At 54.9% G+C, this 26,253-nt stretch overlaps 3 protein-coding genes across 17 annotated transcripts; 1 reads left to right on the top strand and 2 right to left on the bottom strand.

The window, feature by feature from the left end:
• The first annotated feature begins 83 nt into the window (after positions 1–83).
• On the top strand, positions 84–19,162 carry CABP4 (calcium binding protein 4). Of its 10 annotated transcripts, none has more exons than XM_064287689.1 (9): positions 84–2,148; positions 2,741–4,386; positions 8,653–9,129; positions 9,729–9,838; positions 10,237–10,267; positions 10,354–10,497; positions 11,959–12,068; positions 12,303–12,450; positions 12,634–19,162. In XM_064287689.1, the coding sequence occupies exons 3-9, from the start codon at positions 9,105–9,107 to the stop codon at positions 12,825–12,827; spliced, it is 762 nt and encodes a 253-aa protein (XP_064143759.1). In that variant the 5' UTR covers positions 84–2,148; positions 2,741–4,386; positions 8,653–9,104; the 3' UTR covers positions 12,828–19,162. The 10 variants fall into 10 exon arrangements, with proteins under 10 accessions (XP_064143759.1, XP_023415305.1, XP_064143761.1 ...); XM_064287691.1 differs by lacking the exon at positions 84–2,148 and having other exon boundaries at positions 4,353–4,386; positions 8,653–8,725; positions 8,991–9,129; XM_064287690.1 differs by lacking the exons at positions 84–2,148; positions 2,741–4,386 and adding an exon at positions 6,369–7,294 and having other exon boundaries at positions 8,653–8,725; positions 8,991–9,129.
• Positions 5,062–7,713, bottom strand: GPR152 (G protein-coupled receptor 152). The gene has a single exon (XM_003419397.3). It carries the CDS (start codon positions 7,370–7,372, stop codon positions 6,017–6,019), a length of 1,356 nt encoding a protein of 451 aa, XP_003419445.1. The 5' UTR covers positions 7,373–7,713; the 3' UTR covers positions 5,062–6,016.
• Positions 19,156–26,253, bottom strand: TMEM134 (transmembrane protein 134). Of its 6 annotated transcripts, none has more exons than XM_064287695.1 (7): positions 26,026–26,253; positions 25,004–25,068; positions 24,523–24,612; positions 24,325–24,425; positions 19,818–19,862; positions 19,569–19,622; positions 19,156–19,448 (listed from the first exon to the last, which is right to left on the bottom strand). In XM_064287695.1, the coding sequence occupies exons 1-7, from the start codon at positions 26,197–26,199 to the stop codon at positions 19,366–19,368; spliced, it is 612 nt and encodes a 203-aa protein (XP_064143765.1). In that variant the 5' UTR covers positions 26,200–26,253; the 3' UTR covers positions 19,156–19,365. The 6 variants fall into 6 exon arrangements, with proteins under 6 accessions (XP_064143765.1, XP_064143762.1, XP_064143763.1 ...); XM_064287692.1 differs by having other exon boundaries at positions 19,156–19,413; XM_064287693.1 differs by having other exon boundaries at positions 19,156–19,413; positions 24,325–24,401.

The following is a 26,253-nucleotide window of genomic DNA, read 5'->3' as shown; positions in this document are numbered from 1 at the left end:
AGTCGCGAGTGGAAGCCCCTCGGTAGCCCCAGGAGCGGAGGGGCGGGGCCGGGGCGGGGTCGCGGGGGCGGGGTGCTGCCTGGCCGCGGACCCCGGGCCCCTTCCCCTGTCCTGCTAGCACCCCAGGGCGGCAGCCTCGGGATTCCATCGGATTGGGTCGAGCTCCTCCTCCCCATCCCCAACCCCAGTGCAAACCTCTAGGGCCTCCCCAGTCCACCGCCGACTCCAAAATAAGGTCTACACCGACGGTTTATGTATTCACGGGCCTCTTTTTAAGTTATAAGCGTACACTCTCCTGGTTAACAAGGTGAATAAAACAGCAGTGTTTTAAGGAGAGAGCGGAAGCCCCCAGCACCCCGTTCTTCCTGGTATACAGGGGTGGGTCCTGCTGGCCTCCTTATTATAAATAGACGGGGTCCTGCCCCCCAGGTGCCCAAACCTTTCTTTCTTTCCTCAACATCTTCCTCATAGGCCGGGGTGGAGGATGGGGCGGCCAGTCCACGACCCTCTCCTTCTAGCCAGCTCTTTGTGAAAAGGATCGGCGTTCGCCCCATCCCGTCCTACCCTGGTGGGTTTAGGTGTCCCTGGAGGTCCCAAGGATTCCCCCGGTGGTGTAAATGGTTAACCCACCGGCTGCTAGCTAGAAAGCTTGAGGTTCAAGTCCACCCAGGTGTCCTAGAAGGAAGGCTCCTGATCTGCTGAGAAATCAGCCGTTGAAAACCCTGTGACGCACAGTTCTGCTCTCTCACACGTGGGGTCACCATGAGTTGGGGCCGACTCCATGACAACCGGCTCTGAGGGCAGTGCTGGTTCCCTGGAAGAATTCTCGCCTTCCATGAGGGAGCCCCGGGTTGGATTCCCAGCCAGTAAATCTCCTGCACAGCCACCGCTGTCTGTCAGCGGAGACTTGCTTCTTGCTGCGGTGCTGCACAGGCTTCAGATTTCAGAGGAGACGGGTGGCCAAACTTAGGTGAACTGGGAAGAAAAATCTGGTGCCAAGCTAAGATGAAGTAGGAAGAAAGGTCTGGGAATCTACTTCCGAAAATCAGCCAATGAAAACTCTACGGCTCACAATCGTCGGATCTGCAACCATCGTGGTGATGGTGCCCGATGGGGCAGCATTTTGTTCCGTCCTGTGACTGGGGTTGCAATGAGTCAGGGTCGACTCCTCGGCAGCTAATGGTGACGACAGTAGGTCCCACAGGTGTAGTCTGCCCCCTCCCCCTGGAGCTGAGGGCCCTGGGGCACTTGGCCACACCTCCCTCTCTCCTTCCTTGAGCGGCCACCAGCCTGGGTGATCAAGGGCTGATAGGCCAGTCCCCTTTCCCTAAAGAGCAGGGGAGAGCAGAAGTCAAAGAACTTGGCCTGGTGCTGCACAAACGCCCGACTGTGTGTCCTCCTGTGGCTGGGGCTCAAATTCCAGGCTCATTCCCCTCCCCAGGCCATGTTGAGGGCGCAGGCTCAGGGAGTCGAGTGCTTGCCTGGGATGACCTGGTCCAGATCCAGTCCCCATCTGTTTGGCTCCAAAGTCCTCGCTTTTCCCACTGCTCCATAAATCCTGGGAACAGAGGAGGGAAAAGGGGACAGCCTCCCGCTCCATCGCGTCTCCAGGTAACACCTAGAAGTCTGTAAAGCCCAACCAGATCCCATTACTCCCCTACTCCAGACCCTGCAATGCCTCCCCATTGCCACACTTGAAATCAAATCCACAGCCCCGTTACCCCACCCCAACACATCCCTGTCTACCACGCTCATCACCTACTGCTGCCCTTTCCTGCATGTGGTCCAGCAACACTGACCCTCCTGTCCTTGAAATACACCAACCACATTCCCATCCCAGGGCCTTGGCACGTTCTGTTCCCTCTGCCTGGAAGCTGTTCTCCCAGACCTTGAAAAGATTCCATCTCTCACTTCCTCCAGGTCTCTGTTCAAATGTCACCTCCTCAAGGACCCTCTCTGACCATCCCCCTCAACTGGTCACTCTCTAGACCTTACATTATGACGGTACATTACATGATTATTAGTGTATTTACTTTTATTATTTTTTGTCTGTCTCACTACACAGGATATCAGCAAACTGAAGACAAGGACTTTGCCTTGTTCCCTACTATATACCCGACACCTAAAACAAGACCCCGCACGTAGTAGGTACTCAATTAATGGATGTCAAACGAATGAATGAACAGCAGCCTTGAATGCGGAATTGAAAAATGTTCATGTTCACAGTTCTCAGAATCAGTGTCTTGTCCTGATGATGGAGAGAGAGGGATTGCTGTCACCTGGAGGGGGGTGGGAAACCCTGGTCGTGTAGTGGTTAAGTGCTACGGCTGCTAACCAAAGGGTTGGCAGTTTGAATCCACCAGGTGCTCCTTGGAAACTCTATGGGGCAGTTCTACTCTGTCCTATAGGGTCGCTGTGAGTCGGAAACTCGACAGCACTGGGTTTTTTTTTTTTTTTTTTTGGAGGGAGGTGAGCTTCTCAGAGGGCAACAGGAACCCTGCTCCATGGGGTGTGTTGGGGGTGAAGTGGGACTGTGAAATGTCTTGGAGGTGAGCCTTCTTCCCTTCATGCACCCTGAGCTTGGGTGCACATGTTTCCTCCAACCCGAAGCCCTCTTCCATGGACCACCAGGAGAACTCCTCTTCATCCTGCAAAACCCTGCAGGGCACTATTTCTTCTAGCTGCTGCTCTTGCTCTCCCCTGCATAGCAATTAACCATTATGGGTGTGATTCCCTTCAGGGACCTTGGAGGTGTGGCTGGCCTGTTCCCCAGGGGCATGATTTGGAGTGTGGACCAGAGCTGAAGGCAGCTGGCACTGAAGTTTCATTGCTTCGTCTGCCTGCCATGTTGAAAAGGCTTTGAGGCTCCTGCCAGGAAGAAGAGGAGCACCACAGAATGCCACAGGGGGGCGTAGCCCTAGCCCTGCCCTCAGGGAGTATGCACTCCAACAAGGGAGCAGGTGGAGGATGAAAGTGTCCACCGTCCAGGAGGAGGCAGTGAGGTCAGGAGGACAACTCTGGTAGACAGGATACCTTCCACGTGGGCTCTGGTCTGTGGGTCAGCACTGGTCCCATGCCTAGGTGAGGACTGGGGGTGCCCAGTGGTGAAATCAAGCTAATGGCTAACAATTACTGAGCACTTACTATGTGCCAGGGACCCTGGTGGCGCAGGAGTTAAGCACTTGGCTGTTAAATGATATGTCAGTGTTTTGAATCCACCAGCTGCTCTGTGGGAGAAAGATGTGGCAGTCTGCCTCCCTAAAGATTGTTGTTGTTTTAGGTGCCATTGAGTTGGTTCCAACTCATAGCGACCCCATGTACAGCAGAACAAAACACTGCCCAGTCCTGTGCCATCCTCACGATCATTGCTAAATTTGAGCCCATTGATGCAGCCACTATGTCAGTCCATTTTGTCTTCCACTTTTTCACTGACCCTCTACTTTACCAAGCATTATGTCCTTCTCCAGGGAAGGTTCATTCATCATCAAAAAGAACCGTAAAGATTTGCAGCCTTGGAAACCCTATGGGGCAGTTCTACTCTGTCCTATAGGGTTGCTATGAGTCGGAGCCGACTCGGTGGCAATGGGCTCAGCAACGGTACTATGTGCCAGACAAGGACCCATATGTATGGGAAAGCTGGACGATGAGTAAGGAAGACTGAGGAAGAATTGACACATTTGGACTGTGTCGTTGGTAAAGAATGTGAATATACCATGGACTACCAGAAGAACGAACGAATCTGTCTTGGAGGAAGTACAGCCAGAATGCTCTGTAGAAGGAGGATGGTGAGACCTCATCTTGCTTATTTCGGACATGTCATCTGGAGAGACCAATCACTGGAGAAAGACATTACACTTGGTAAAGCAGAGGGCAGGCGAAAAAGGAGACCTTCAACAAGGTGGATTGACGCAGTGGCGGAAACAATGGGCTCAAACAGCAATGACTGTGAGTTTGGCACGTGGCGGGGCAATGTTTCGTTCTGTTGAACATGGGGTCACAATGAGTTGGGGCTGAACCAATGGCACCTAACAACAACAGCAACAACAATTTTGTGGATAAGGAAACAGAGCCACCAAGAGGCCAAGTGACAAGCTGAAGGTCACACTGATAGTGAGAGGTGGAGCCACGATTCAGAGGAATCCTGAAGGGCACCAGAGACCACATCCTTTGCCCTACTCACATGCCTCCAAAACGGAAGTGTTCAATAAAGATTTGTTGAACTAACAAATTCATGCCTGTCAAGAAATCTCTCTCCTGCCTGCTTCAGTGCCTAAAATTCCGCCATTAGGAAGTGCTACCACAGTGCTCCTAGGATTACTACCGCCACCAACCAGCAGCTCTCCATCCAGGAGCCCCTTTAATGATCACAACAGGCAGCCCTGCAAGGTAAACGCTATCACGCCCATTTTACAGAGGAGAAAACTGAGGCTCTGACACAGCTGGGCACCTGAGCCCAGACCAGACTGCACTGCTCCAGGCTGCCTGCCCAGCTGGCTGCCTTTTTAAGATGGAAATACCCCTGGGAAGGCAGTGCACAGAATGTCACCATCGATCACATCTGCAGCGAGGGCATTTCTCAGCTGCTGAGAGTCATGATGACTAGATAATGGGAAGGGAAGGGGTGCTGGTGGCAAGGGCGGGGGAAAGGACATGATTTTGGAGCACTGGGGCTTGAGAGAAGTGAGCGGGGTGGGTACCAGGAGAGGGAAGTAGAGTGGCACCTTCAGCACTTTCTAGTTTTTACTGTAGCATCAGCAGCCTGAGCAGGAAGAGGCGGGCTCTGCCTGGGAATGCCGTGTGACCTCTGAGGGGAGCTTTGCCCTCTCTGGACCCCCTGCTACATAGAGCTCTCTGTGTCTGGACATCCTGGACTGTGTGCATAGGAGCCTGGATGGAGGGTGGGTTGCCACCCCAGCAGACCAGGGACTCTGCACCCACTGTGGTGGGCTGTGGGGCAGTGGACCCCGGCTGAGCCTTAGAGTCAGACTTTGAAGTCCTATGGAGCTCCCCCAAAGCACAGAAGTAGTCCCACCCTCCCTCAGGCCACCTGGGTGTCTGCCATGGGCACAGGTGATCTGTCCTGAAGTTCACAGGATCCCAGATGCTCAGGCTGGTGATGGCTCTCCTGGCCATCTCCCCCAGCCCGTCCCTTCTTCAGTCCCTGAAGGGCAGCCCTGTGTGCCGATGAAGATGGAAGAGTCAGCTGTTCACTGAGCCCCCCGTCCCCCATGCTGGGCTCTTCTTGGGCGCCTCTCGCATGTTCTCATTTATCCTCACAACAGCCCACTTTGCAGATGCAGAAACAGGAGCTCAGAAGGTGAAGGAGCTTGCCCACAGTGACCCAGCAAGGATGTGGCAGAGCCGGATTTGAATCCAGACCTGGTAGCTCTTGCCTTTGCTCCCAGCCACCTTGCTGAGGGAAGTCCCGCCCCAGTCTCACCAGGGGTAGGGAGCTGGTGGAGAGGGTTTGAGCATACCAGCTCAGCTTGTGGACCACTAGGGCCTCAGGCTCCTGTTTGGAGCTGAGAAGGGCTGTCTCTCTTCTCTGCAGAGATTTTCTAGTTTAGTCTCCTTGTGCTCAGTCTGGAGCACAGATGGGGAGGAAGGGGAGGAAGGAAGGATGAAAGGAGGTCAGGTTAAGCCCAGGGGAAGTCCTTCCTCTCTATCTTCCTGCTGCAGGATCCGGCTAAGGGGGAAACTGCCAATGGGGTCTAGGGTGCTGGAGGGCGGAACCCAGTAGGATACTGTCAGCTGTGGTTCAGGGGCTGTTGGGCGAAGGGGTTTGTTGGGGGCAACTAGGGAAGAGCCTGGGGGGCCAGGACAGGAGACTCTCACCCCAGGCTGTCTGGGACTTTTGGCTGCCTTGGTTTCACTTCCCCAAGTCCTTCTCCCAGGCCCAGAGACTCAGTGGGGTTTTCCACAGTGACGTCATCCACGGCCTTGTCTCCAGTGGCCGGCTGTTCTCTGTCTCCCTCTGGCTCTTCACTGCCCTGGTGACCTGGGCTTTCCTAAGCCCTCACGTGGGCCCTGCGCTGGGGGCCTCCTCTGGGGGGGCACTGCCAGGGCGTTCTCCCTCAGAGGCAGCAAGCATGGCTGAAGTCTCAGGGCCCCCTGGGGTGGATGGGGCAGGACAGGTCTCATCACCGGTGCTGGCTGCTGAGCTGGCATCAGGACCAGGGGTCCGGGCCTCAGGAGTCACCTGCCGCTGGGTGTCAGGGTTCGCCTGCAGCTGGGCCATGGGATTCAGCTGAGGCTGAGCCACAGAATCCAGCTGTGGCTGGGCCGTGGGATCTGCCTGTGGCTGGCCTGTGGCGTTCGGCTGTGGCTGGGCCTCAGCCGTGGGCCCTGGCAGCGTCTGACCCTCAGAGTCCACTGGGGTCTGTGGCTCGGCCGGTGTAACGCTGCCGGGCCGCTCCTCACACAGCGCCGCTGCGAAGGAGGAGAGTATGGCACGCAGCAGGGCGCGGAGGTCGGCGCTGGCCATGAGGCAGAGGAAGGGACTGAGGCAGCTGTTGAGTAGGATCAGATAGTCAGAGTAGACCAGGGCCTCCCATAGCAGGTAGCCGGGGTAGATGTCCCACAGGAAGGCCAGGTACAGCAGCTGCGCCAGCTGGTAGGGCAGCCGCAGGACCACATAGGCCGACAGAATGGTTTTGGCCACACGGGCGAAGCCATGGCAGGCCGGGGGCCTGGGCTGGCGGCGGCAGGGCCGGCAGGCGACAGCCTGGGTGAGCACATGGCAGACCAGCAGCAGGAGAAATGGCAGGAAGCCCCCCAGGATCTCCAGCATCCTCAACGGCAGCTCCTCGCTGTCCCAGAAGTCCAGGCAGATGACGAGGTCGTACCACCAGACGGCTGCCTCGGGGAAGACCAGCCAGGGCACGCTGAAGAGTGTGGCTAGCACCCAGACCCCCGAGCACACCCAGAGTGGCAGGCGGGCCGGGCGGCACCCTGGGTACCAGCGCGGGCACAGTGCCAGCAGGCAGCGGTCCAGGCTGAGGGCCGCCAGCAGGAAGAGGCCAGAGGAGTAGGACACGCCCCACAGGAAGTAGTAGAAGCGGCAGGCAGCCGTCCCCAGCGGCCAGTGCCCTCCTTGCTGGATCTCCAGGACCTGAAAGATCGCCACTGCCAAGAACAGGAAGTCAGAGAGGGCCAGGCTGAGCAGGAGCAGCGCCAGCCGTGTGCCTGCTCCATGCCGGGCCTGCGATCCGGCCAGCCACGCCATCAGCCCATTGGCTGGTAGGCCCAGGAGCAGCAGGGCCAACAGGAAGACCATGTCCCAGCCACCCTGGGGGTAGGAGTCCTCGTCCTCAATCTCTGTGCGGGGCCCTCGGCCAGTGGCGCCCAGGCTGGCTCCCATAGCAGTGTTCATCTGAGGTCCCCAGCAGATAGCGGGGCATGGAGTGGGCACCTAGAGGGTAAATGAATGCTTATCAGAGAGAGGGCACTGTGTGTCTCCAGGCAAGTGGCTGCCCCTCTCTGGGCTGTCTTCATCACCTTAATTAGTGTATGCCACAAACTTTAAACAGGCCTCATACAATCCAGGTGAGGAGAGGAGGGTCAGTGACCTGCCCAAGATCACAGGTAAGAAGGGAGACGCCAAGACTCAAACCCAGACCTGACCATCTGCCACGTGAAACCCAGGGCGCCCAGCTAGACTCCACCAGAGGCTTTCACACGTATTTGTAAAGCTGTTGAGTCTTTTCTTGAAGTGAGGACTCATATATGAACTGAAACGGGGTGTGCAGATTGAACGAGGAGAGAGTCCCAGCTAGGGTTTCAGGGAACAGTCTGAAGACACTTGGCTAGTTCATTGCGAAGCCCCCTTTTTTTGGTACCCTGGGGTTCAAGGGTTTGCAATTCCAGGGGGAAGGCCAGAGGTCCTGTGGGCCCATAGGAGTCTGAGGGTGGACCGGAAGTCTGGGGCAGCAGCAGACCCCTCCCCCACGGCAAATGCAACTCATGGGCTCAGGGTGAGCCCCCCTTCCCTGCGACTTTCTCTCCCCTGCTGGGGGGCTACTAAATAGAGAAGGAGGCAGTTGCTCAGCATCAAGACGAGGGTGAAGGGGGCTGAGGGACACCAGGCCTGGGACCCAAGTGATCTGCTGCCTCAGCCACCCTCTGAGGGGGGAGGAAGCTGATGGCCCAGAAAGACTGTGTCCTGCCCTGTAGCCCTGGCTCTGGCCATTTGGCCTTCAGCCCAGCACCCCCCAGGGCTCTCCCTTAGGCAGACCTCACTCCGCAAGCTCCAGCCCCTGTTGGATCAGAAACGTGGGGCCTGGGCCTGGAGTGGCAAGGCCTGGCTTACCTGTGAGGCGCAGGCCAATGGCCGGAAGAAGCAGGGTATGCCTGCCTGCCCAGAGGTCCAGCCTTCCACATGGCCCCACACCGGGGCCTGGAACGTGGTTCCCGGTGGCTCCAAGTCGCGCAGGCATGAAACCCAAGCCTGCGGGACATCAATCATTCATGGGGCTGCTCTCTGGGAAACCCTAACCCCGGCCAGTAGGGCCAAGTGACCAGCCAGGCCCACCTACCCCCAACAGCGCCGGCGAGAACTCCCTCACCCTGGGGCCTCCAACCCAGGGCATGCTCTGGGGCCCCAAGCACCCACCTCATCTGACCTCACCCCATACCCCTCAACTTCCATTCCAGGCACTGTGAACGGGCCTCTTTTCTTCAATCTCACGCATCCTCTGTTCCAGCTGACTCCCTGGTAGTGCAAAGGGTGAGTGCTCAACCTCTAACCAAAAGGTTGGCAGTTTGAGTCCACCCAGAAGTGCATTGGAAGAAAGGCCTGGTGACCTACTGCATAAAAAAAAAAAACCCTACGGAGCACAGTTCTGCTCTGAAACCCATGGGGCTGCCCCAAGTAAGAACCAGCTTCACAGAAACCGGTTTAGTTTTTTGTTTGTTTATTTTCTGCTCCAGCCAGGATGTCACCCATGAGGGGTCCCAGTAGGCTAATGGCTCTGTCCTTTCCCACCGCCCAGCTCTGCCCACACTCTTCCACCTGCCTGAGATGCTGTCCTCTCTCCTGGCGAAGCCCTGCCCAGTTCCTAAGGAGCAGGCCCTGACTCTTCAGAAATATTCTCCCCATTTTATAGATGAGGAAAACTGAGGCTTGGAGAGGTTAGTTTGCTGGGTCTCCCAGGGAATAAGTGGCAGAGCAGAGCTGGAGTTCGAGGCTGATTTCTCTCCCCGCCCCCCCCCACCCCCCCCCCACCCAGCCGCTTGCTGTTAACTTCGAACAGTTTTCTGGACCTACCTGGTTCTGCCCCAGTCACCCCCGGCAGAGGGCCGGGATTAGGGCCTTGACTGCCAGCTTCGCTTACCCTAATCCCCCTCAGGGCTGATCCCAGCCCTTTGGCTCTCAGAGTAGGGGGTCATAAGCGGCTTTGTGGGTCCTAAGAGCCAAGGGTGCCCCTCATGCCACATCTTGGAGCCCTGCCACCCTCCCCTCATGGCCACAAAGCAGGCGAGGGGCTGTCCAGGCTTGGGCTCAGTTCCCTGCCCCCAGGAGCCCCCTGCGGGGGTGGTGGACCCCAGGGGTGGTGCTGAGGGTCTAGCCTTGACCAGGAGGAGGAGCAAGAAGGAGAGGAGGCACCGAGGGTCCTGGAAGGGCACTGGCGGCTCTGGGGAGCAGACCGCCATCCAGGGCCCCGAGGCCCTGGGCAGCAGCAAGATGCCTCCTAGGCCTGGGGAGGGACAGGAGGAGTTACTCCCTGCAGCCCCTAGGCCTGCTCCTCCTCGCCGCCAGTCCCGCCGGCACCGTCCTGACCCCCAGCATGAAGCTGCCCAGAGGATGTACGGGCCCCTGCTCAACCGGGTCTTCGGGAAGGTTAGGCAGGACCTGGGTGGGGCTGGGGCCTGGGTGAGGGGGGGACTCCTGCCGTTGAGCTCAGCCCTTGCTGGCCCCAGTCTTCAGGCCTCCTGCCCAGACTGGGGGAGCCTGGACTCCGAGGGCAGAGTTACTGCAGTTATGGGAGGTAGGTCTCCGGCCAGCCCGGGCAGCAGGGCTGAGTAAGAGCGAAAGGCTCTGTCAGGGAGAAATGGTGGGCTCTGTCCTCCTGGGGCCCACCAGCATCCAAGCCCCCGCCTCTGCCTTTATGAGATGGCCTTGCCAGTGGGCTTTTCTGAGGCCATCATGGACAGGGCCTGGGTGGTGGCTGCGGGGGAAGGACGCAGTGGGGACAGAGCTGTGGCTGGCCTGGGGACCTGCTGGCTGTCCCCCTGCAGGACCGTGAGCTGGACCCAGAGGAACTGGATGGTGAGTGGCCCTTTGCTGCTGCTGGGGCTGGTGGTGGGTGTCCCTGAGCCCAGCAGCTGGGGCCTGACCTCCCCGCCTCCCCACAGAGCTGCAGGTGGCCTTCCAGGAGTTCGACACTGACCGGGACGGCTCCATTGGCTACCGGGAGCTGGGCGCCTGCATGAGGACGCTGGGCTACATGCCCACGGAGATGGAGCTCATTGAGATCTCACAGCATGTCAAGATGCGCAGTCAGTGTGGCCCCTGTCAGGCAGCCCTGTCCTCTCTGCCTCTCCCACCTCCGGGGGGCAGCTGGGGGGTGGGAGATGGGCCCTTGTGGCTCTGGGATCCACCATGGGTGGTGATGGGGATGAGGGAGGTGACAGTTTCCAGGGGTCCCTCAGAGGCGGGGACACCAGCATCCAAGCTCCCGCCACCTGGTGCTACAAGGGGGTAAGGAAGGCATCCAGGTGATTCAAGAAGGGCCTCAGGCTCGGGTATTGGTCCGCCACTGCTTAGTTTTCCCTTCCCCCCGGGCCCCTTCCCGGCACACTGGCCCAGTGCTCTCTTGGCTTGTACCAGCCATCTGCCTCCTTCTCACTGTCTTTCTCTCTCCCGCCACCTCCTCTGTGACCCTGCCTATTGGGTCTCTTCCTGAGGAGGCTGTGGGCCAGCGTGTTCCCACTCTCCGTGCCCTGGTGGTTGCTGCCTGAATTGAAGTCACCCTGGGTGGAAGAAAAGTGTCTCCTGAGGGTCCATGAGCCCCATTTCTGGAGCTCCCACTAATCCACCCAGGGGGCAATGCTGGGGTCACAGAGGCCCATGGGCAGGCTGGCAATTGGGGCAGGGGGGTGCAGGTGGGCCTGTTGAGCCGGACCATGGCTGTCTGGACTAAATGCCTGGTGGGCACTTATGTGATTCTCATCTGCTAGTTTGTCCCAAGATAAAGGTCCTATTCACGCATCCTGGGAATCCTGCATTTGTTTTCCTTACACTTTTCAACATCAGTGTGATTTACAATTGATGGGAACATAGTGCAGCACTGCTTTTCTCTCCCATCCGTGTAATTGGGCCTTTGGTGCTTTTTACAATTGATGGTATCTTAGAACCGAGGGACTCCGTGCCCATGGCCTAATGGGTTCCAGGCGTCCCTGGGTGGGACCAATGGGTAAGCGCTTGGCTGTTAACTGAAAGGTTGGAGATTCGGGTCTACCCAGAGGCACCTCGGAAGAAAAGCCTGGCCACCTACTTCTGAAAAATCAGCCACTGAAAACCCTATGGAGCACAGTTCTACTCTGACACACAGGGCGTGGCTGCGAGTCCCAATTGACTCTAAGGCAGCTGGTTTAATGGGCTCTGGCACTTTATAGCCATGAGCTCTCATTCTGACACCGCCAGGAGCAGGCTCTATCAGCCCCACCCGAGCACAGGAAAGGTCTAGTAAGTTACCCACGGTCATGCACGGTCAGCAGCAGAGCCAGGGCTCGAGCCTGGGGCTGCCTGGTTCAGAGCCTGGCTTCTTTCCCCTATCCTGAGAGCAGAAACAGCTATGGCCCCCGCAGCTCGGGTAAGGAGGCTCCAGTCCCTGCGCCCTGCGGGTGTGGACTCCGACCTGTTCCTTCCCGGATGCAGAGCCAGGAAGCACTGGCCCTGTGACTCTCTGTCCTTGGGCCCCAGGCCTTACCATTGTGACGCTCTGCCTGGGTCCACAGTGGGTGGCCGCGTGGACTTCGAGGAGTTCGTGGAACTGATAGGCCCGAAGCTGCGGGAAGAGACGGCCCACATGTTGGGTGTGCGGGAGCTGCGCGTCGCCTTCCGAGAGGTGGGGTCACAGCCCTGCAGGGAGGGGTCAGAGAGGGTTCGGCTTACTCTCAGCTGGGGAATCCATCCAGGGAGGCTTCCTGGAGGAGGGGGCACCCTGTTTTAGCGTGAGAGGACGGGGAGGGCTTGGATGGGCAAAGATGGGGGCATCTGAGCAGAGGAAGTGGCAGGAGTGGAGACGGGTGCAGGCAAAGGCCCCTTTGGGTGGGAGCGCTGAGCCCTTCCGGGATCCTAGTTTGACAGGGACAGGGACGGACGGATCACGGTGGCGGAGCTGCGGCAGGCAGCGCCTGCTCTGTTGGGGGAGCCGCTGGCGGGTACTGAGCTGGACGAGATGCTCCGCGAGGTAGACCTCAATGGGGATGGCATCGTAGACTTTGACGGTGAGTCTCCCTCCCGGCCAGCCCCCTCTCCCCTTGCTGGCAGGGTGAGCCCAGCGCCTCCAGGGTCCTCGGACCCTCCCCCCGCCCCACCTCTTCGGCCCAGGCCCCGCCTCTTCGGGCCAAGCCCCGCCCCCTTTCTCCTGCAGAGTTTGTGATGATGCTCTCCACCCACTGAGGCTCCAGGAGGCCGAGTCGGTTGCCGGCGTTGTCCCAGAGAGCTGCTCGGTTCCTGGTGCTCAGGAGCCTCCGAGAGGCAAACACCCACCACCGCAGGGATGGAAGAGACCCGGCTCCCCCTGCTTCTACCCCTGACCACCCTGGCCAGAGCGTCTGCTCCTGAGGTCACTGCCCACTCTCACCCCAACTTCCCCACCTGAGCTGCCTGGAGGGATCTCGCCCTCAGCCACCCTCCATTCCCCAGAGTTTTCTTCTCTAGTGCTGTTGTAATAGAAGTACCATAAGCGGGTGGCTTTAATGAACAAAAATTTATTTTCTCACAGTTCAGAAGGCTAGGAGTCCAAATTCAGGGCCAGGCTCTAAGGAAAGGCTTTCTCGCTCTCTGTCTGTTGGCTCTGGGAAAAGGTCCTTGTCTCTTTTCTGCTTCTGTTCCTAGGTTCCTTGGTGATCATGTGGTGTGTTTCTTCCCTTCATTTGTGCTTGCTTGTTTGCTTAATCTGCTCTTTCATATCTCAAAAGAGACTGATTTAAGACACACCCTATACTAATATTGCCTCATTAGCATAATAAAGAAAACCTATTCCCAAATGGGATTTCAACCACAGGTATAGGGGTTAGGATTTACAACACTTATTTCTGGGGCACACAATTCAATCCATAACACCCAGTGTGAGCAAGATGTGGCTCTCTCTCTCCAGCCCCTTAGGAGAGGGGAAGTCCCCTGGCACTGGCAGCATTCAAGGATTGACCCAGAGGGACCACAACTTAGAAATGTAAAAAATGGCTAAACTTGAAAGAAAGGAGTGACCCCAGGTACGAAAGACAAAGAGAGAAATGAAAGCTGAGTGGTAGAAGAGAGCTGATGCATTAGGGGTATCAGACCTGGATAGAGGCTCTGCAAGCTGGACATGACTTCTGACCTGTAAGAGTTCAGGAGGCCAGAAATGGACCTCCTGAGTGCAGCCCAGGGCCTCAAAGGGCTACCCTGCTCCTGCAAGGAGGATTAAAGTACGTCTCCACCTAACAGCCTGAGAAGTGGCAAAGAAGCTTGCCTAGATGTCCAGGGCCTTAGGTGGGAAAAAGTTACCCTAGAAAACCTGAAACTCTAAACAGGAGTGTAATCTACCTCCATGGTGTGAAAAGCTGAAGAAATTGGAAACTAAGAAGGAGGGGGCAGTGTTTTAACCCAGGCCAGCAAAAACTAAAACTAAAAATAAAAAAATCCCACCACCCCTGAAGATGAAGTCGTTATTAAAAATTATAAATCACAAAAGGCAATAAGCCACCATGAAGGAGACTCAGCAGATACAGCAAACAGGAGATTTAGCACCCCAAGGTGTAAATAATAGAACAGCCTAAAGAGACCATAAAATAAATGTAAAAACAGAATCTCTGATGAAGCAGAAGGAAAAGCAGATGCAGACCTCGAAATCTAGTAAAAAGACCAGACTTAATGGTCTAAGACTGGAGGGATCCCAGAGGACATGGCCCGGGACTCTCTGTTAGCCCAAAACTAAAACCATTCCCAAAGCCAACTCTTCAAACAAAGATTAGACTGGATTATAAGACATAAAATGATACTGGTGAGGAGTGTGCTTCTTAACTCAAGTAGACACATGAGACTATGTGGGCATCTCTTGTCTGGAGGGGAGATGAGAAGGCAGAGAGGGACAGGAGCTGGTTGAAGGGACAAGGGAAATCCAGGGTGGAGAGAAGAGTGTGCTGTCACATTGTAGGGAGAGCAACTAGGGTTGCGTAACAATGTGTGTATAAGTTTTTATATGAGAAACTGACTTGAATTGTAAACTCTGACTTAAAGCACAATTGAAAAAAAAAAAAGCAAAACTAAATTAATAAAAGTTTCTACTGCTTCAGTGTGGGAAATGCCTAGGATCAGACAAAAAGTATCAAACCACAAATTGTTCACATCTTACCCAGGAAATGTCAATCAACCTAGACAAAAGAACAAGCCCTCTGGGCCCAATGGCAGAGTTGGGGGTGACAAATGGCAGGGCCAGGAAAAGCCTGTCCTGAAGGGGTTGGGAGCAACCTGTCCTGAGAAGGCCGAGAGGAGGCCCATCTTCAAGGGGCCAAGAGAAACTTGCCCTCGGGTAACTGAGAGGAGCCCTGCATGGCTGGATCAGAGAGAACTGTCCTGCACTGAAGAAGGGAGACTTTGTCTACCTGCTTCCTAATCCTCACTTGTAGCCTCTTGATCCTCATCCTGAGTTAAACCATTTAACTGTAAGTACAAATAAATAAATGTAAAAAAATTTTTGAGAAGGAAGAGAGGCCAACAAGCGATAACAGAATAGCATGAGAAAAGAACAGGGATATTTAAAAAAAGAGTCCAATAGAGCTTCTAGAAAGAAGAGCTATAGCCAATGGAATTAAAACAAAAAAAATTTCTGTGGATAAGTTAAATAGCAGATTAAACACAATTTAAGAGAAACTTAATGAACAGGAAGGTACATCAGAGAAGTCACCCAAAATGTAGCACTGAAGGGATAAAAAGTGGAGTATATTAAAAAAAAAATTAAAAGGTAGTTAAAAGTCATTAGGGATCTCAGAAATAGAAAATATGGACATGAGGAAATATTCAAAGAGATGATGGTGAAATTTTTCCATAACTGAACAAAGACCTAAGTCCCCAGATTGAAGGAGCATGTTGAAACCACATCAGAATAAATAAAAATAAGTCTCTCCCTAGATACATACTAGTAAAACTACAGAATACAACAAGAAAACCTTTTAAAACGTTGAGAGCAAAGTGAGATTACTTTCAAAGAAACACCAGTTCAACTTACCAAAGACTTTTCACTGGCAACAATAGATGCCAGAAGAAATGGAATAAATTGGTCAAAGTGCAGAGGGAAAATAATTGTCAGTCAAGAAGGTTATACCCACCTCAGTCACTATTCTTCAAGAAAGGCGGTGACATATAGATCTTTTTCAACAGATGCTGAGAGGGTTTCCCACCTGCGCACTCTCGTTGAGGGGGTGGCTTTAGCCAGAAGGAAGTGGGATCTAGAAGGAAGGCGGGGTATATGATAAACCATGGTTAGGAAACACATTGGTAAACATACTGTACAGCTGAAGAAGCATTAACTGTAAAAAATTAATTTGGAAGATTTTAAAAACAAGGAGGGACTAAAATAGGCAAAAATCAAACAGGAGATGGGAGAGGATGCTTTAGGCATGCCGAAATTATTTTTTTGGTTGTTGCTGTTCTAGAGGATTCATTGATTAACCTTAGACTCGGTTAACCACGTAAGGGTGACCAATAACAGGATGGAATATTCCCTTCAATAGTCAAATCAATAGAGGAGGAAAACAGGGAAATAAAGAATTCAGGATTAAGCCAATAGAAGGCGGGGAAAGAGAAAAAAAAGAGTAAAGTTAAAACAGTAGGCAGAAATAATCCTTTAAAAAAGCAATACTTACAATAAATACAAACAGATAAAGTTCTCTAGTTAAAAGTCAGAGAGACTCAGATTTTTTTCTTTTTTTAATATCAGAATTAGGATTAGGTTCCCTGTGAGTAACAGAGGTCCCAAATAACAATGTCTTGAACTGGATGTAAGTTTATTTCCATGAAAGGGAAAGTCTGGAAGTGGAGTGCAGCTATACACTGGGCTTTGGGGACCCAGGCTCCTCTGATTTGCTGCTCTGCCATCCTAGGGTGTGGTCATATTTGTTTTCCAGGTGGCAGGATGGAGGTAGGAACAAAGAAGAAAGGGGGCAAAGAGTATGAACCACTCTTACTCCACTAGGCAGATCTTAGCATGCGGTATGCCTCGCTGAAAAGAATGCTGGGAAATGTACTCTTCATTTTGGGTGGCCCTGTGCCCAGCTAAAAACCGAGGTTTCTTGTACTATGGAGGAAGGGGAGAACGGATACCAAGGGGTAGATAGCCGACTTTTCCCCACAGCTGAACTCAGGATATTGGAGACACACTCAAAACCTAGTGACAACTGAAAGGTTAAAATTGATGGCTTGGGTAAAAGATTTACTAGGAGAAAACTGACCGAAAGAAAGCTAGTACAACGACAGGAATACCAGACAAAAACAGACTTTGAGGCAAAAGGCATTAGGGATAAACTGAGTCACAATTGATTAAGGAAATCTAACGTTCCTAGTCTGTAAGGTCCTATGAGTGGGTCTTCAAACTAAAAACAAAATGTCTTTCACAATATATACAGCTAGGTACAGTGAGGGTGTTTAGGCATCGTTATTCCCTGTGAATAGTGTTGCTGCCAGTCCAAGCTGCTGAGATACATTCACCCACGAGCAGCAAGCTCACTGGTCACGTTAAAACTCACGTGATATTCACGGGGCTCCTTCGGTGTGTTCAAATACACATTTAAGGGGGAGGCCTAGAACAAGGGTCGGCGAACTTCTTCTGTAACGGGTCAGATAGTAAATATTTTTGGCTTTGAGGACCACACTGCCTTTGCAGCAGCCACTCGATTCTGCAATTGCGGCTTCTAGCGTGAAGCAGCCGCAGACACGTGAACAAGTGGGGGTGGCCGTGTTCCAGTAAAACATTATTGATCGACACTGAAATTTGAATTGCATATAATTTTTATGAGTCACAAAATATTATTGCTCTTTGACTTTTTTTTTTCCCAATCATTTAAATATGTAAAAAAACATTCTTAGCTGTGGCCATATCTGGGCTGTGGGCTATAGTTTGCTGACACCTAATAGAGGCCTGTAACAGGCAGAATCACCACTTCCGGAACAGCTTTCTGCTTAGTTAAGGGTGTGGGGTGACAAGTAGTGAGCGTCCTCATGACCCTCTGTATTGCCTGTTTGCTCACTTTCAATGAATGGCTTTTGTAATTCTTTTTCTTTTTCGTGTTTATTGTGATCAGATTATTGAAACGTGGTTTTCTATCTGATTAAAAAAAAAAAACAACAACAAAAAACCTGGGTGTGTATTCTGTATGTTGTTTATTTCATTTTCCTTGTTTTTAGTTTTTATTTTATTTTCCAAAAGTATTGGTCATCACGGATTGGAAACTAAACGGGCCCTTTGCCATACGTAGCTTGAGAACTACCCGTTTAGGAGTTCCGGCCTCCAGACGGTACCACCAAAAGTGCCTTGACTGAGGAAGCACTAGTAGGGGGCCAGAGAGCAGAAGCAAGAGCAGGGGTCTAAGTGTTCATTTGACAAAGAGTCACAAACTCGAAAGGCACCAGCTTGGCTGCTGTGGACACAGGGGAAGCCCGGCCAGGCCAGGCCAAGGCCCTTTCTGGTCGTTTTTGTTAGTGCTGTCTTTGAGTAAGCGCCCACTCATGACAACCCCCTGTATAAGAGAATGAAACATTGCCTGGTCCGGGGCCATCTTCAAGATCGTTGGTGTGCTTGAGTCCATTGTTGCAGCCACTGTGCATTTGGAGTCCTTTCCAACCTAGGAGGCTCATCTTCCAGCACTGTATCGGACAATATTCTGTGGGTTTCAGTTGGCTAAGTTTTGGAAGTAGATTGTCAGGCCTTCCTAGGCTTTCACTATGGGTGATCCTACTGGTATCTGAAATACTGGTAGCATAGCTTCCAGCATCATAGCAACATGCAAGCCACTACAGTATGACAAACTGATGGGTAGTGGACTATCCTGATGGCATTTATCTTCTAGAGAGGGAGATGAACACGTGGGTATGAACAGGATCGCGTCGGCCTGCGCTGCTTGTTCAGTTAGCACCTTGGCTGTATGCCCCTCTCCTCCCTCCCCCAAGTGCCACGGAAAAGGCCCCGAACCAGGGAGCTGGAGCCCTGGGTTCTGTTCCTAACTCTATATGTGACTCACGGTTGCCTTTGAGCAAGTCAAATTTCTCCGAGCCTCAGTTTCCTCATCTGTAAAACAGACTGAGGTAGTAAGGATTACAGGATTCATTGCTTAGCAGAGGGTCTGGTTCCTTATAAGAACTTGATAAATAATGTTACAATCTCAGATTTTGGGATTCTTGCAAAGCCTCTTTCTTGGTTCTTGAGATTCCAAGGTGCTCTCATTTCCCTAGATTCTGAGATGGCCCTTTCTAACATTCTGTGGTTCCAGGATTCTTTGCTCATGGAGGGCCCTGCCTTCCAGTTCTCCCAACCTCACCGCAAATGGGGCGGAGGTGGCTGGGCCGCTGCCTTGTCATGGCCCACATTCAGGGCTGGCTGTGGCAGCCCAGGGCTCCAGAGCCGGGCTGAAGCCGGGATACCAGCCTCCAAGCCGCAGGCCTGCATCATCTTCAAGTGCCCTTGGTCAGGGCCACCAGGGAAAGCGCCAACCTGCCTTTCCAGGCAGAGACAGGGCGTGTGTTCCATCCAGCTCTGTCCCTAACATGCGTGTGACCTTCGGCAAGTCTTGGAGCATCAGGGTTCTTTTCTACTATGGGGAGGTTTGTGGTCCTGAAGGCCCTCAGCCCTGGGGAAAGTCCTATGAGTGAAGGAGGGAGGAACTTTTTGGAAGGGGGCCATGGCCAGGGTGGATGGTTGGCCAGGGTGACAGGAAGGAAAGAGCAACTATCTCTGCTACAATTAACCATCCTTTTATTAGCACAAAATAACACGGACCCAGCAGCCCCGGGCCCGGGAATAAGTTAAGGCACAGAGCAGACGCGGGGCATCTTTCCAGGTCCGATGGAACTTCCTGATCCAACTCCCAAGGGGGCTGTTTTAAGGGTCCTTCCCGTGAGATGAGGTTCCGAGGGGCGCGCGCTCCGGGCCGACGCCCTGCCGCCGATCACTTTTCGAAGTAGGGCAGGTAGAAGAACTGGAAGCCGCGGTGGCCCTTAACGGCGCAGTAGATGAAGGTCACGTGATAGACTGTGGGGCGGGGCCTGTCAGTGCCAGGGCCCCGCCCCTCGCCCGCCCCGCCCCTTGCCCCGCCCACCCAGGGCCCACTTCATCTCGGCCCGCCCGTCCCGCTCGCTGGCCCGCTCGCACCTCCCGGGACCAACAACAGGAAGCCTGGCACGAAGAAGATGGCGCTAGAAACACCTGCGGGAGGAGGGAAGGGGCCGGGTCAGGTCAGGGCAGGGCAGGGCGCCGGGGCGGGGCCGTGGGGGGTCCCGGGGCTCCCCAGCCCCGCTGGGACGGTAGTGCTCGCTGGGACGTGGGCGGTTTTGTCAGGGAGCCCTGGGCACGAGAGAGGAGGGGTGAGCGCTGCGCGTGCAGGTGGCAGGGGGACCTCACCTGGAGAAGGGGACACCTCCAGTCCCACGCCGATCAGGATCAGCACTGCACACAGACGAAGCCGCAAGGGTGAGGGGGGAACAGGCGTCTGGGCTGGGGCCTCCACCCGACCCCAGCCCAGCTCAGGCCTGAGGAATGGTCCCCCACCTGAGCGGAATGAGGGTCCTCTGGCAGAGACCCCTCCCCCCCAAGCTCGGATTTCAGAACAGCAGGCCCTGGGAAAGGTCTATGAAAGGAGAGATTTGCCTGTCCCTTGGTGTGGCCTTTCATTCACTCAACAGACATTCAGAGAGCACCTACTGTGCGTCTGGTACCGGGGATTCCTCGGAAAGGCAGATAAGGCCCCTGCCCTCAGGGCCCTTCCTCCACAGACTAGCTGAGAGACCAACACCAACCTTGAAGTTACACCCAGGTGATCAGGATACAGTGGAGGAAGAAAACCCAGGGAGACGGCCCTCCTCAGCCTCAGAGACCAGGGAGGGGCTTCTTGGAGGCTGTGACATCTGAGCTGAGACTGGAAGGCTGAGCAGGGGCAGGGGTGGCAGCAGCCGCAGCAGTACAGAGACAGTGGCAATAATACGGTGGTGCAGTGGTGGTATACAGATAGTAACAGTAGCACAGTGGTAATAACGGTGGTAGTGCCATAGTCATAAAACCAAACAGATCCATAGCCATTGATCCTGTAGGAGTGAGCAGAACTGCCCCATAGGGTTTCCAAGGAGCAGCTGGAGGATTCAAACTGCCGACCTTTGATTAGCAGCGGTATCACTTAACCACTGCGCCGGCAGGGCCGCAAAATAGTCATAGTGGTAGCATACTCATCATGGTAATAGTAGTGTAGCAGTAAGAGTGGTAGCATAATGGTAGTAATGGGAGCGTGATACTCATAGTGGTGGTAACAGTGGTCGTGCAGTGGCAGTAATAGTGGTGGTGTAGTTAACAGCAGTAGTACAGTGATGGTAACAGCAGTGTAGTAGTAACGGTGGTAGCACAGTGGTCGTGCAGTGGTAGCACAGTGGTGATGTGCTGGTAGAAACAGTGGTAGTCTAAAGAAAACCAAAACCAAACCCACTGCCGTCGAGTCGGTTCCGACTCATAGCGACCCTGTAGGACAGAGTAGAACTGCCCTGTAGAGTTTCCAAGGAGCGCCTGGTGGATTTGAACTGCCGACCTCTTTGTTAGCAGCCGTAGCACTTTACCGCTAGGCCACCAGGGTTTCCAAGTGGTAGTATACTGACGGTAACAGCGGTGACGCAGTGGTAGAACAGGGGCGGTGTACTGACGGTAACAGCGGTGACGCAGTGGTAGAACAGGGGCGGTGTACTGACGGTAACAGCGGTGACGCAGTGGTAGAACAGTGGCCGTATACTGACGGTAACAGCGGTGACGCAGTGGTAGAACAGTGGCCGTATACTGACGGTAACAGCGGTGACGCAGTGGTAGAACAGTGGCCGTATACTGACGGTAACAGCGGTGCAATGGTAGTATAATAGGCATAGTGGTAGTATAATAGGCATAGTGGTAGTGTAATCGGCATAGTGGTAGTGTAATCGGCATAGTGGTAGTGTAATCGGCATAGTGGTAGTGTAATCGGCATAGTGGTAGTGTAATCGGCATAGTGGTAGTGTAATCGGCATAGTGGTAGTGTAATCGGCATAGTGGTAGTGTAATCGGCATAGTGGTAGTGTAATCGGCATAGTGGTAGTGTAATCGGCATAGTGGTAGTGTAATCGGCATAGTGGTAGTGTAATCGGCATAGTGGTAGTGTAATCGGCATAGTGGTAGTGTAATCGGCATAGTGGTAGTGTAATCGGCATAGTGGTAGTGTAATCGGCATAGTGGTAGTGTAATCGGCATAGTGGTAGTGTAATCGGCATAGTGGTAGTGTAATCGGCATAGTGGTAGTGTAATCGGCATAGTGGTAATAATAGTGGTTGTATAGTGGTAGTAACAGTGGCACTAGTAGTTAGCATCTATTGGCCACCTACCAGGGCAGCCAGGCACTGGAGTAAGCGTGGTACGTGCGCTGGCTTATGAACAGTCCCCTGGCACGGTGAGATAGGTAGTACATGACGCCCATCTAGCCAAAGAGGTAATGAAGCTAGTGACTTGCTCCAGGTGGAGGGTGGAAGTGGTCTGGCCCTAGGGCTTTGCACAGGCCTCATCCAGCAGAGGGGGAGAGAGGTATTCCAGACAGAGGGAATGGACGGCAAAGGCCTGGAGTCTGGAGGGAACTCGGGGCTTTCTAGGGGCTGCCAGCATTTGGGGAGACTGGAGAGGCAAGGGTCCAGCTGGAGGAGTTTGGCCCAGAAGCCCCAGGGAGGGATGCAGACTTGGATGTGACAGGGGCATTGGGGAAGATGGAGAGGCCACGGCTGGATCCACTCTTCAGACCCAGAGAGTCTGAGTCCCTAGTGAGAGGATGGACAGGGCGAAGTGGGGAGTTGGGCTGCAGGATGCGAGCATGGGGTACAGTGTGGAGGCTGTGGGGCCACCACGGACTGTCATGTGGTTCGTGCTTGCTCAGTGCTGACACTTGCTCCCTGTACCTGGCTGAGGGCTGCCTGCAGGCTCTGCGCACCCAGGGGGCACCTGTTTCTAAGGTAAAACCTACGAAAGCCAGAACCTGTGTAAGGCAGAAACCTGTCGGAGAAGGAAAACTCAGTATTTTCCACTAATAATAGTCTCATGTACTTTGGCTGGAGAAGGACGCCATGCTCGGTAAAGTAGAGGGTCAGTGAAAAAGAGGAAGCCCCTCAACAAGATGGATTGACGCAGTGGCTATAACAGCGGGCTCAAGTATAGCAATGATTTTGAAGATGGCACAGGACCTGGCAGTGTTTTGTTCTGTTGTACGTGGGGTTGCTACGAGTCGGAACCCACTTGACCTAACAACAATAGAGCGATAGAAAAGCAGGAAGACTGCATCCTGTCAAAGGCGGAAAACTTGCCAGACCCGCAAAAACAAGGCAGTCGGTCGAGTTCCAGCTCCCACAAGTTTCCCTGTAGTTCCTACGAAGGCCCTGGACAGCCCAGCAATCTCACTCCTGTGGGTCAAATCCCAGCTCCTCCACTTCCCAGCCGTGGCCCGAGCCTGTGTTCCCATGTGTGAAACCAGGTGGTAAGGCTGCTTGCCTTGCTGGGTTGGTGAGGGACAGGCAGGCAGCCAGCATGACCAGGGCTGGGGGAGGGGAGTAGCTCCCTCCCCTGTACCCAGACACCCAGGGCTCAGGCCATGGAGCACGGGAGGAGGCATGGATGCTGCCTGCCCTTCTGGCCAGGAGGTCTGGCTGGTTGGGGGCCTGGACCTTCCTCGGGGAGAGAGGCAGAGCTGCGGCAGGAGCCACAGCCTGCCCCCTCCTTATGGGTCCCTCTGACCCTAACCCTAGATCTTTTCTGGGGAGCCTGCCTCCTTAGCCCCAAAGAACGAGGAGCCTAGGAGTCAGAAAACATTTGGCTGTGAGATCTACCTGCTTTGGGCTGCAGTTTTCCTGTCTGGGCAATGGGGGTGGGAGGGAGGTCCTGTTGGGTCTCAGACTCCAGGAAGGGGGAAGTGACAGGTGCCCCAGTGGATGAGGCTGGGAGGGCACTCACTGAGCAGCCCTCCACCCGCCTCGGGTCCTGGGTAGCGGCCCTCCCTCTCACTTAAGTCTCAGGTCTCCGTCTGTAAGGCGGGGAAAGTGAGCCTGCCTCATACCTGGCCCAGAGCAGACACAGAGTTGTTGTTATTGTTAGGAGCCATCGAGCTGGTTCCGACTCACAGTGACCCCACGTACAACAGAATGAAACACTGCCTGGTCCTGCACCGTCCTCACAATCATCGTTATGTCTGAGCCCCTTGTTGCAGCCACCATGTCAATCCATCTTGTTGAGGGTCTTCCTCTTTTTCACTGACCCTCTACCTTACCAAGCATGTTGTCCTCCAGGGACTGGTCTCTCCTGATAACATGTCCAAAGTACATGAGATGAAGTCTCGCCATCCTCACTTCCAAGGAGCACCTGGCTGTACTTCTTCCCGGACAGATTTGTCGTTCTTCTAGTTATTACTTGTCTGTCCTCCGTAACCCCTTGCGTCTACCACAGTGTAATCAATCACAAGGTGAACCAGAACAAAAGCTTCCTGAGGGCAAGGACCACTCTGTCTCTATCTGTTCTTCTCTCTGCTGTATCCCCAGGGCTGAAACAGGGCCTGGAATACAGCAGGTGCTCAGAGTATTGTGCTGGCTGAATGATAAATAAGCTATGTTTTTAAAAAGGAAAAGTCCATGGCTCTTTGGAGCTGAGCCAGGTCCCATTTCCAGTTATACTTGATCTCCTGGCTGTGTGACCAGGAACCGGGGCCCGGTTCTCTCAGCACCTGGTCCTTTCAGCACCCTGTAAAATGGGTGGGGTGATGCCAGCTGCCTTCTTGGGATGCTGGGAGGCTCAGGGCACCCAGGAGGACTCAGAACCTGCACATAAAGGAGGGTGGGCCCCCCCTGGGGGGAAGGGGGCCCAGGGCACTCACCCAGCCCCAGCAGCAGAAGCAGGAAGGAGGCTAGCACTACCCGGCGGTTCTTCTGAATGAGAGGGTGTTGTATCCAGCTGGTGGGCAGGAAAGCAGGATGGCTGTGAAAGGGGTGCAGGGAAGCGGGGGGAGCCAGGCCTCGTGTGCTGGGTTGGCAGGGAGCCCAGGGGGTGGGGCCCAAGCAGGGCCATGTCTCACCTGCAGCAGGCGTTGTAGGAACGCTGGGTACTACTGCTGATGGTGCTGAAAGACCACTGGGAGCTGCGAATGGAGGTTCGGGTGGAATCCCTGCAGGGCAGAGGCCCCAGTGAGAGAACAGGGAGGTGAGGAGAGGCCCCTGGGGCCTCGTGCCTCTGTGGAGCAGGAGTCAGGATGAAGTGTTGGGACAGTGCAGGGATTGGGGCAGGGTGTCCCTGCAGGAGAAGGGGCCCCGAGAGGGGATGGGGGCTAGGGCTAGGGGTTCCTTCAGGATGGGGAGCCTGGTGGGGGTGGGTGTACGAGGCTGGGGAGTAGGGTAGGGTGATTCTATAGGACAGGGGGGCCCAGGAGTGGGAGCCAGCGCAGGATAGGATGTGAGAGAGCTGAGGTGGGGTGCAAGGCTGGGTGGGGTTCCTGGGAGGCCAGGAGCCAGAGGTGTGGAGCTGGGGGGTACAAGGGCGGTTCCCCACCTGGCCCTGACCTGGTGTTGACTCCCCCATCCAGTTCCGGAGAGGCCTGGGCTCCATCCTCATCATTCTCCAGGTTCTGTTCCAGAAGGCAGGAGTCAGGGAGGCTGCCAGGCTCAGCCCCTTCCCCACTCCCCTCTGGGGACCGTGGGTGGGGAGGAAAGGTCCACACAGCTGTTTGCCCTCCTCCACCTGAGGCTGCTCACTGGCCTGACAGCTGCTCACAGGGCCCTCCCAGCAGAACGGGTTTGGTGACTCACAGAAACCGAAACCCAGGTGGGAGGATGGTGCTGGGGGGCTTGGGGAGTAGGGGCTGGCAGGGCTGGGTGAGGTCTCCCAGCATGCTTCTAGGACCAGATGATCTCCCAAGTTGGAGAGTCAGGGTGAAGCTCTCAGGATGGTATTTCAGGGGTCCAGAGCAGGGGCTCTGGTTTTCGGGGGCTGGGTTTGGACAGGCTCAGGGTTCCCAGGTTTGGGTCACAGATATCTGGTCCAGGTGTCCAAGAAAAGGATCCCGGGGCTGGTGGAAGTCTCCTGGGAAAGTCGGGATTCCCTGTTTAGTGGGAGTCAAGGGGTGGGCAATGACTCCTCTTGTGAGAGGGGGCTTCCAGCTGTGGAGGGAAGATGAGGAGGGGACTCTCACGACTGAGGAGGGGGAAAAGACGTTCCCATTAGATGGTCTGGCCTGGGAATGAATGGGTGCTACTGAGTATGAGCAAGGCTCTGACTCCGAACGGTACAGAGGGGCTCCCCAAGCCCAGTGGTGGGTGGGAGGAGTCAGTGTCCAGGGTGAGTAGGGACTCTAAGTGGGATCTCCACCTGGGGGGTGGGAGATGAGCCCCCGAGTCCAGTGCTGGCTGGGGACCAAAGTCTGAGCTGGGAGGGTCTGGGCAGGGCTCTAGATTGCGGGTCGTCCGGGGGGTCTCCCGCTCCGGCTGGGGGTCTCCCGGCAGATCCTCCCCAGAGACGGGCTCTCCGCGTCCCGCCTGGGGTCTGGCCCGACCGGGCGGGGGACGAGGTGGGCCGGGCCGTTCACCTGGTAGCGCAGCCGGGACTGCTTGTCCTCGTCGGCCACCTCGAACCGGGCCCGGCGCTCGAAGTGCAGCGGCCCGAAGCGGGCGACCCCACTGGGCTCCGGCCCAGGGCCCGCGTCCTCCAGGGACAGCTCGAAGGCGTCATCGATGCTGAACTGGGGCCGGGCGGCGCTCATGGCCCCGGCCCGCTCAGGCGCCCAGAGCCGCCGCCATGCGCACCGCCTACCCCG

The sequence above is a fragment of the Loxodonta africana genome, chromosome 7 (assembly GCF_030014295.1).
Source record: "Loxodonta africana isolate mLoxAfr1 chromosome 7, mLoxAfr1.hap2, whole genome shotgun sequence".
Taxonomy (NCBI): Eukaryota; Metazoa; Chordata; class Mammalia; order Proboscidea; family Elephantidae; genus Loxodonta; species Loxodonta africana.
The sequence above is the reverse complement of the archived record's forward strand: the minus strand, read 5'-3'. Positions and strand labels throughout refer to the sequence as shown.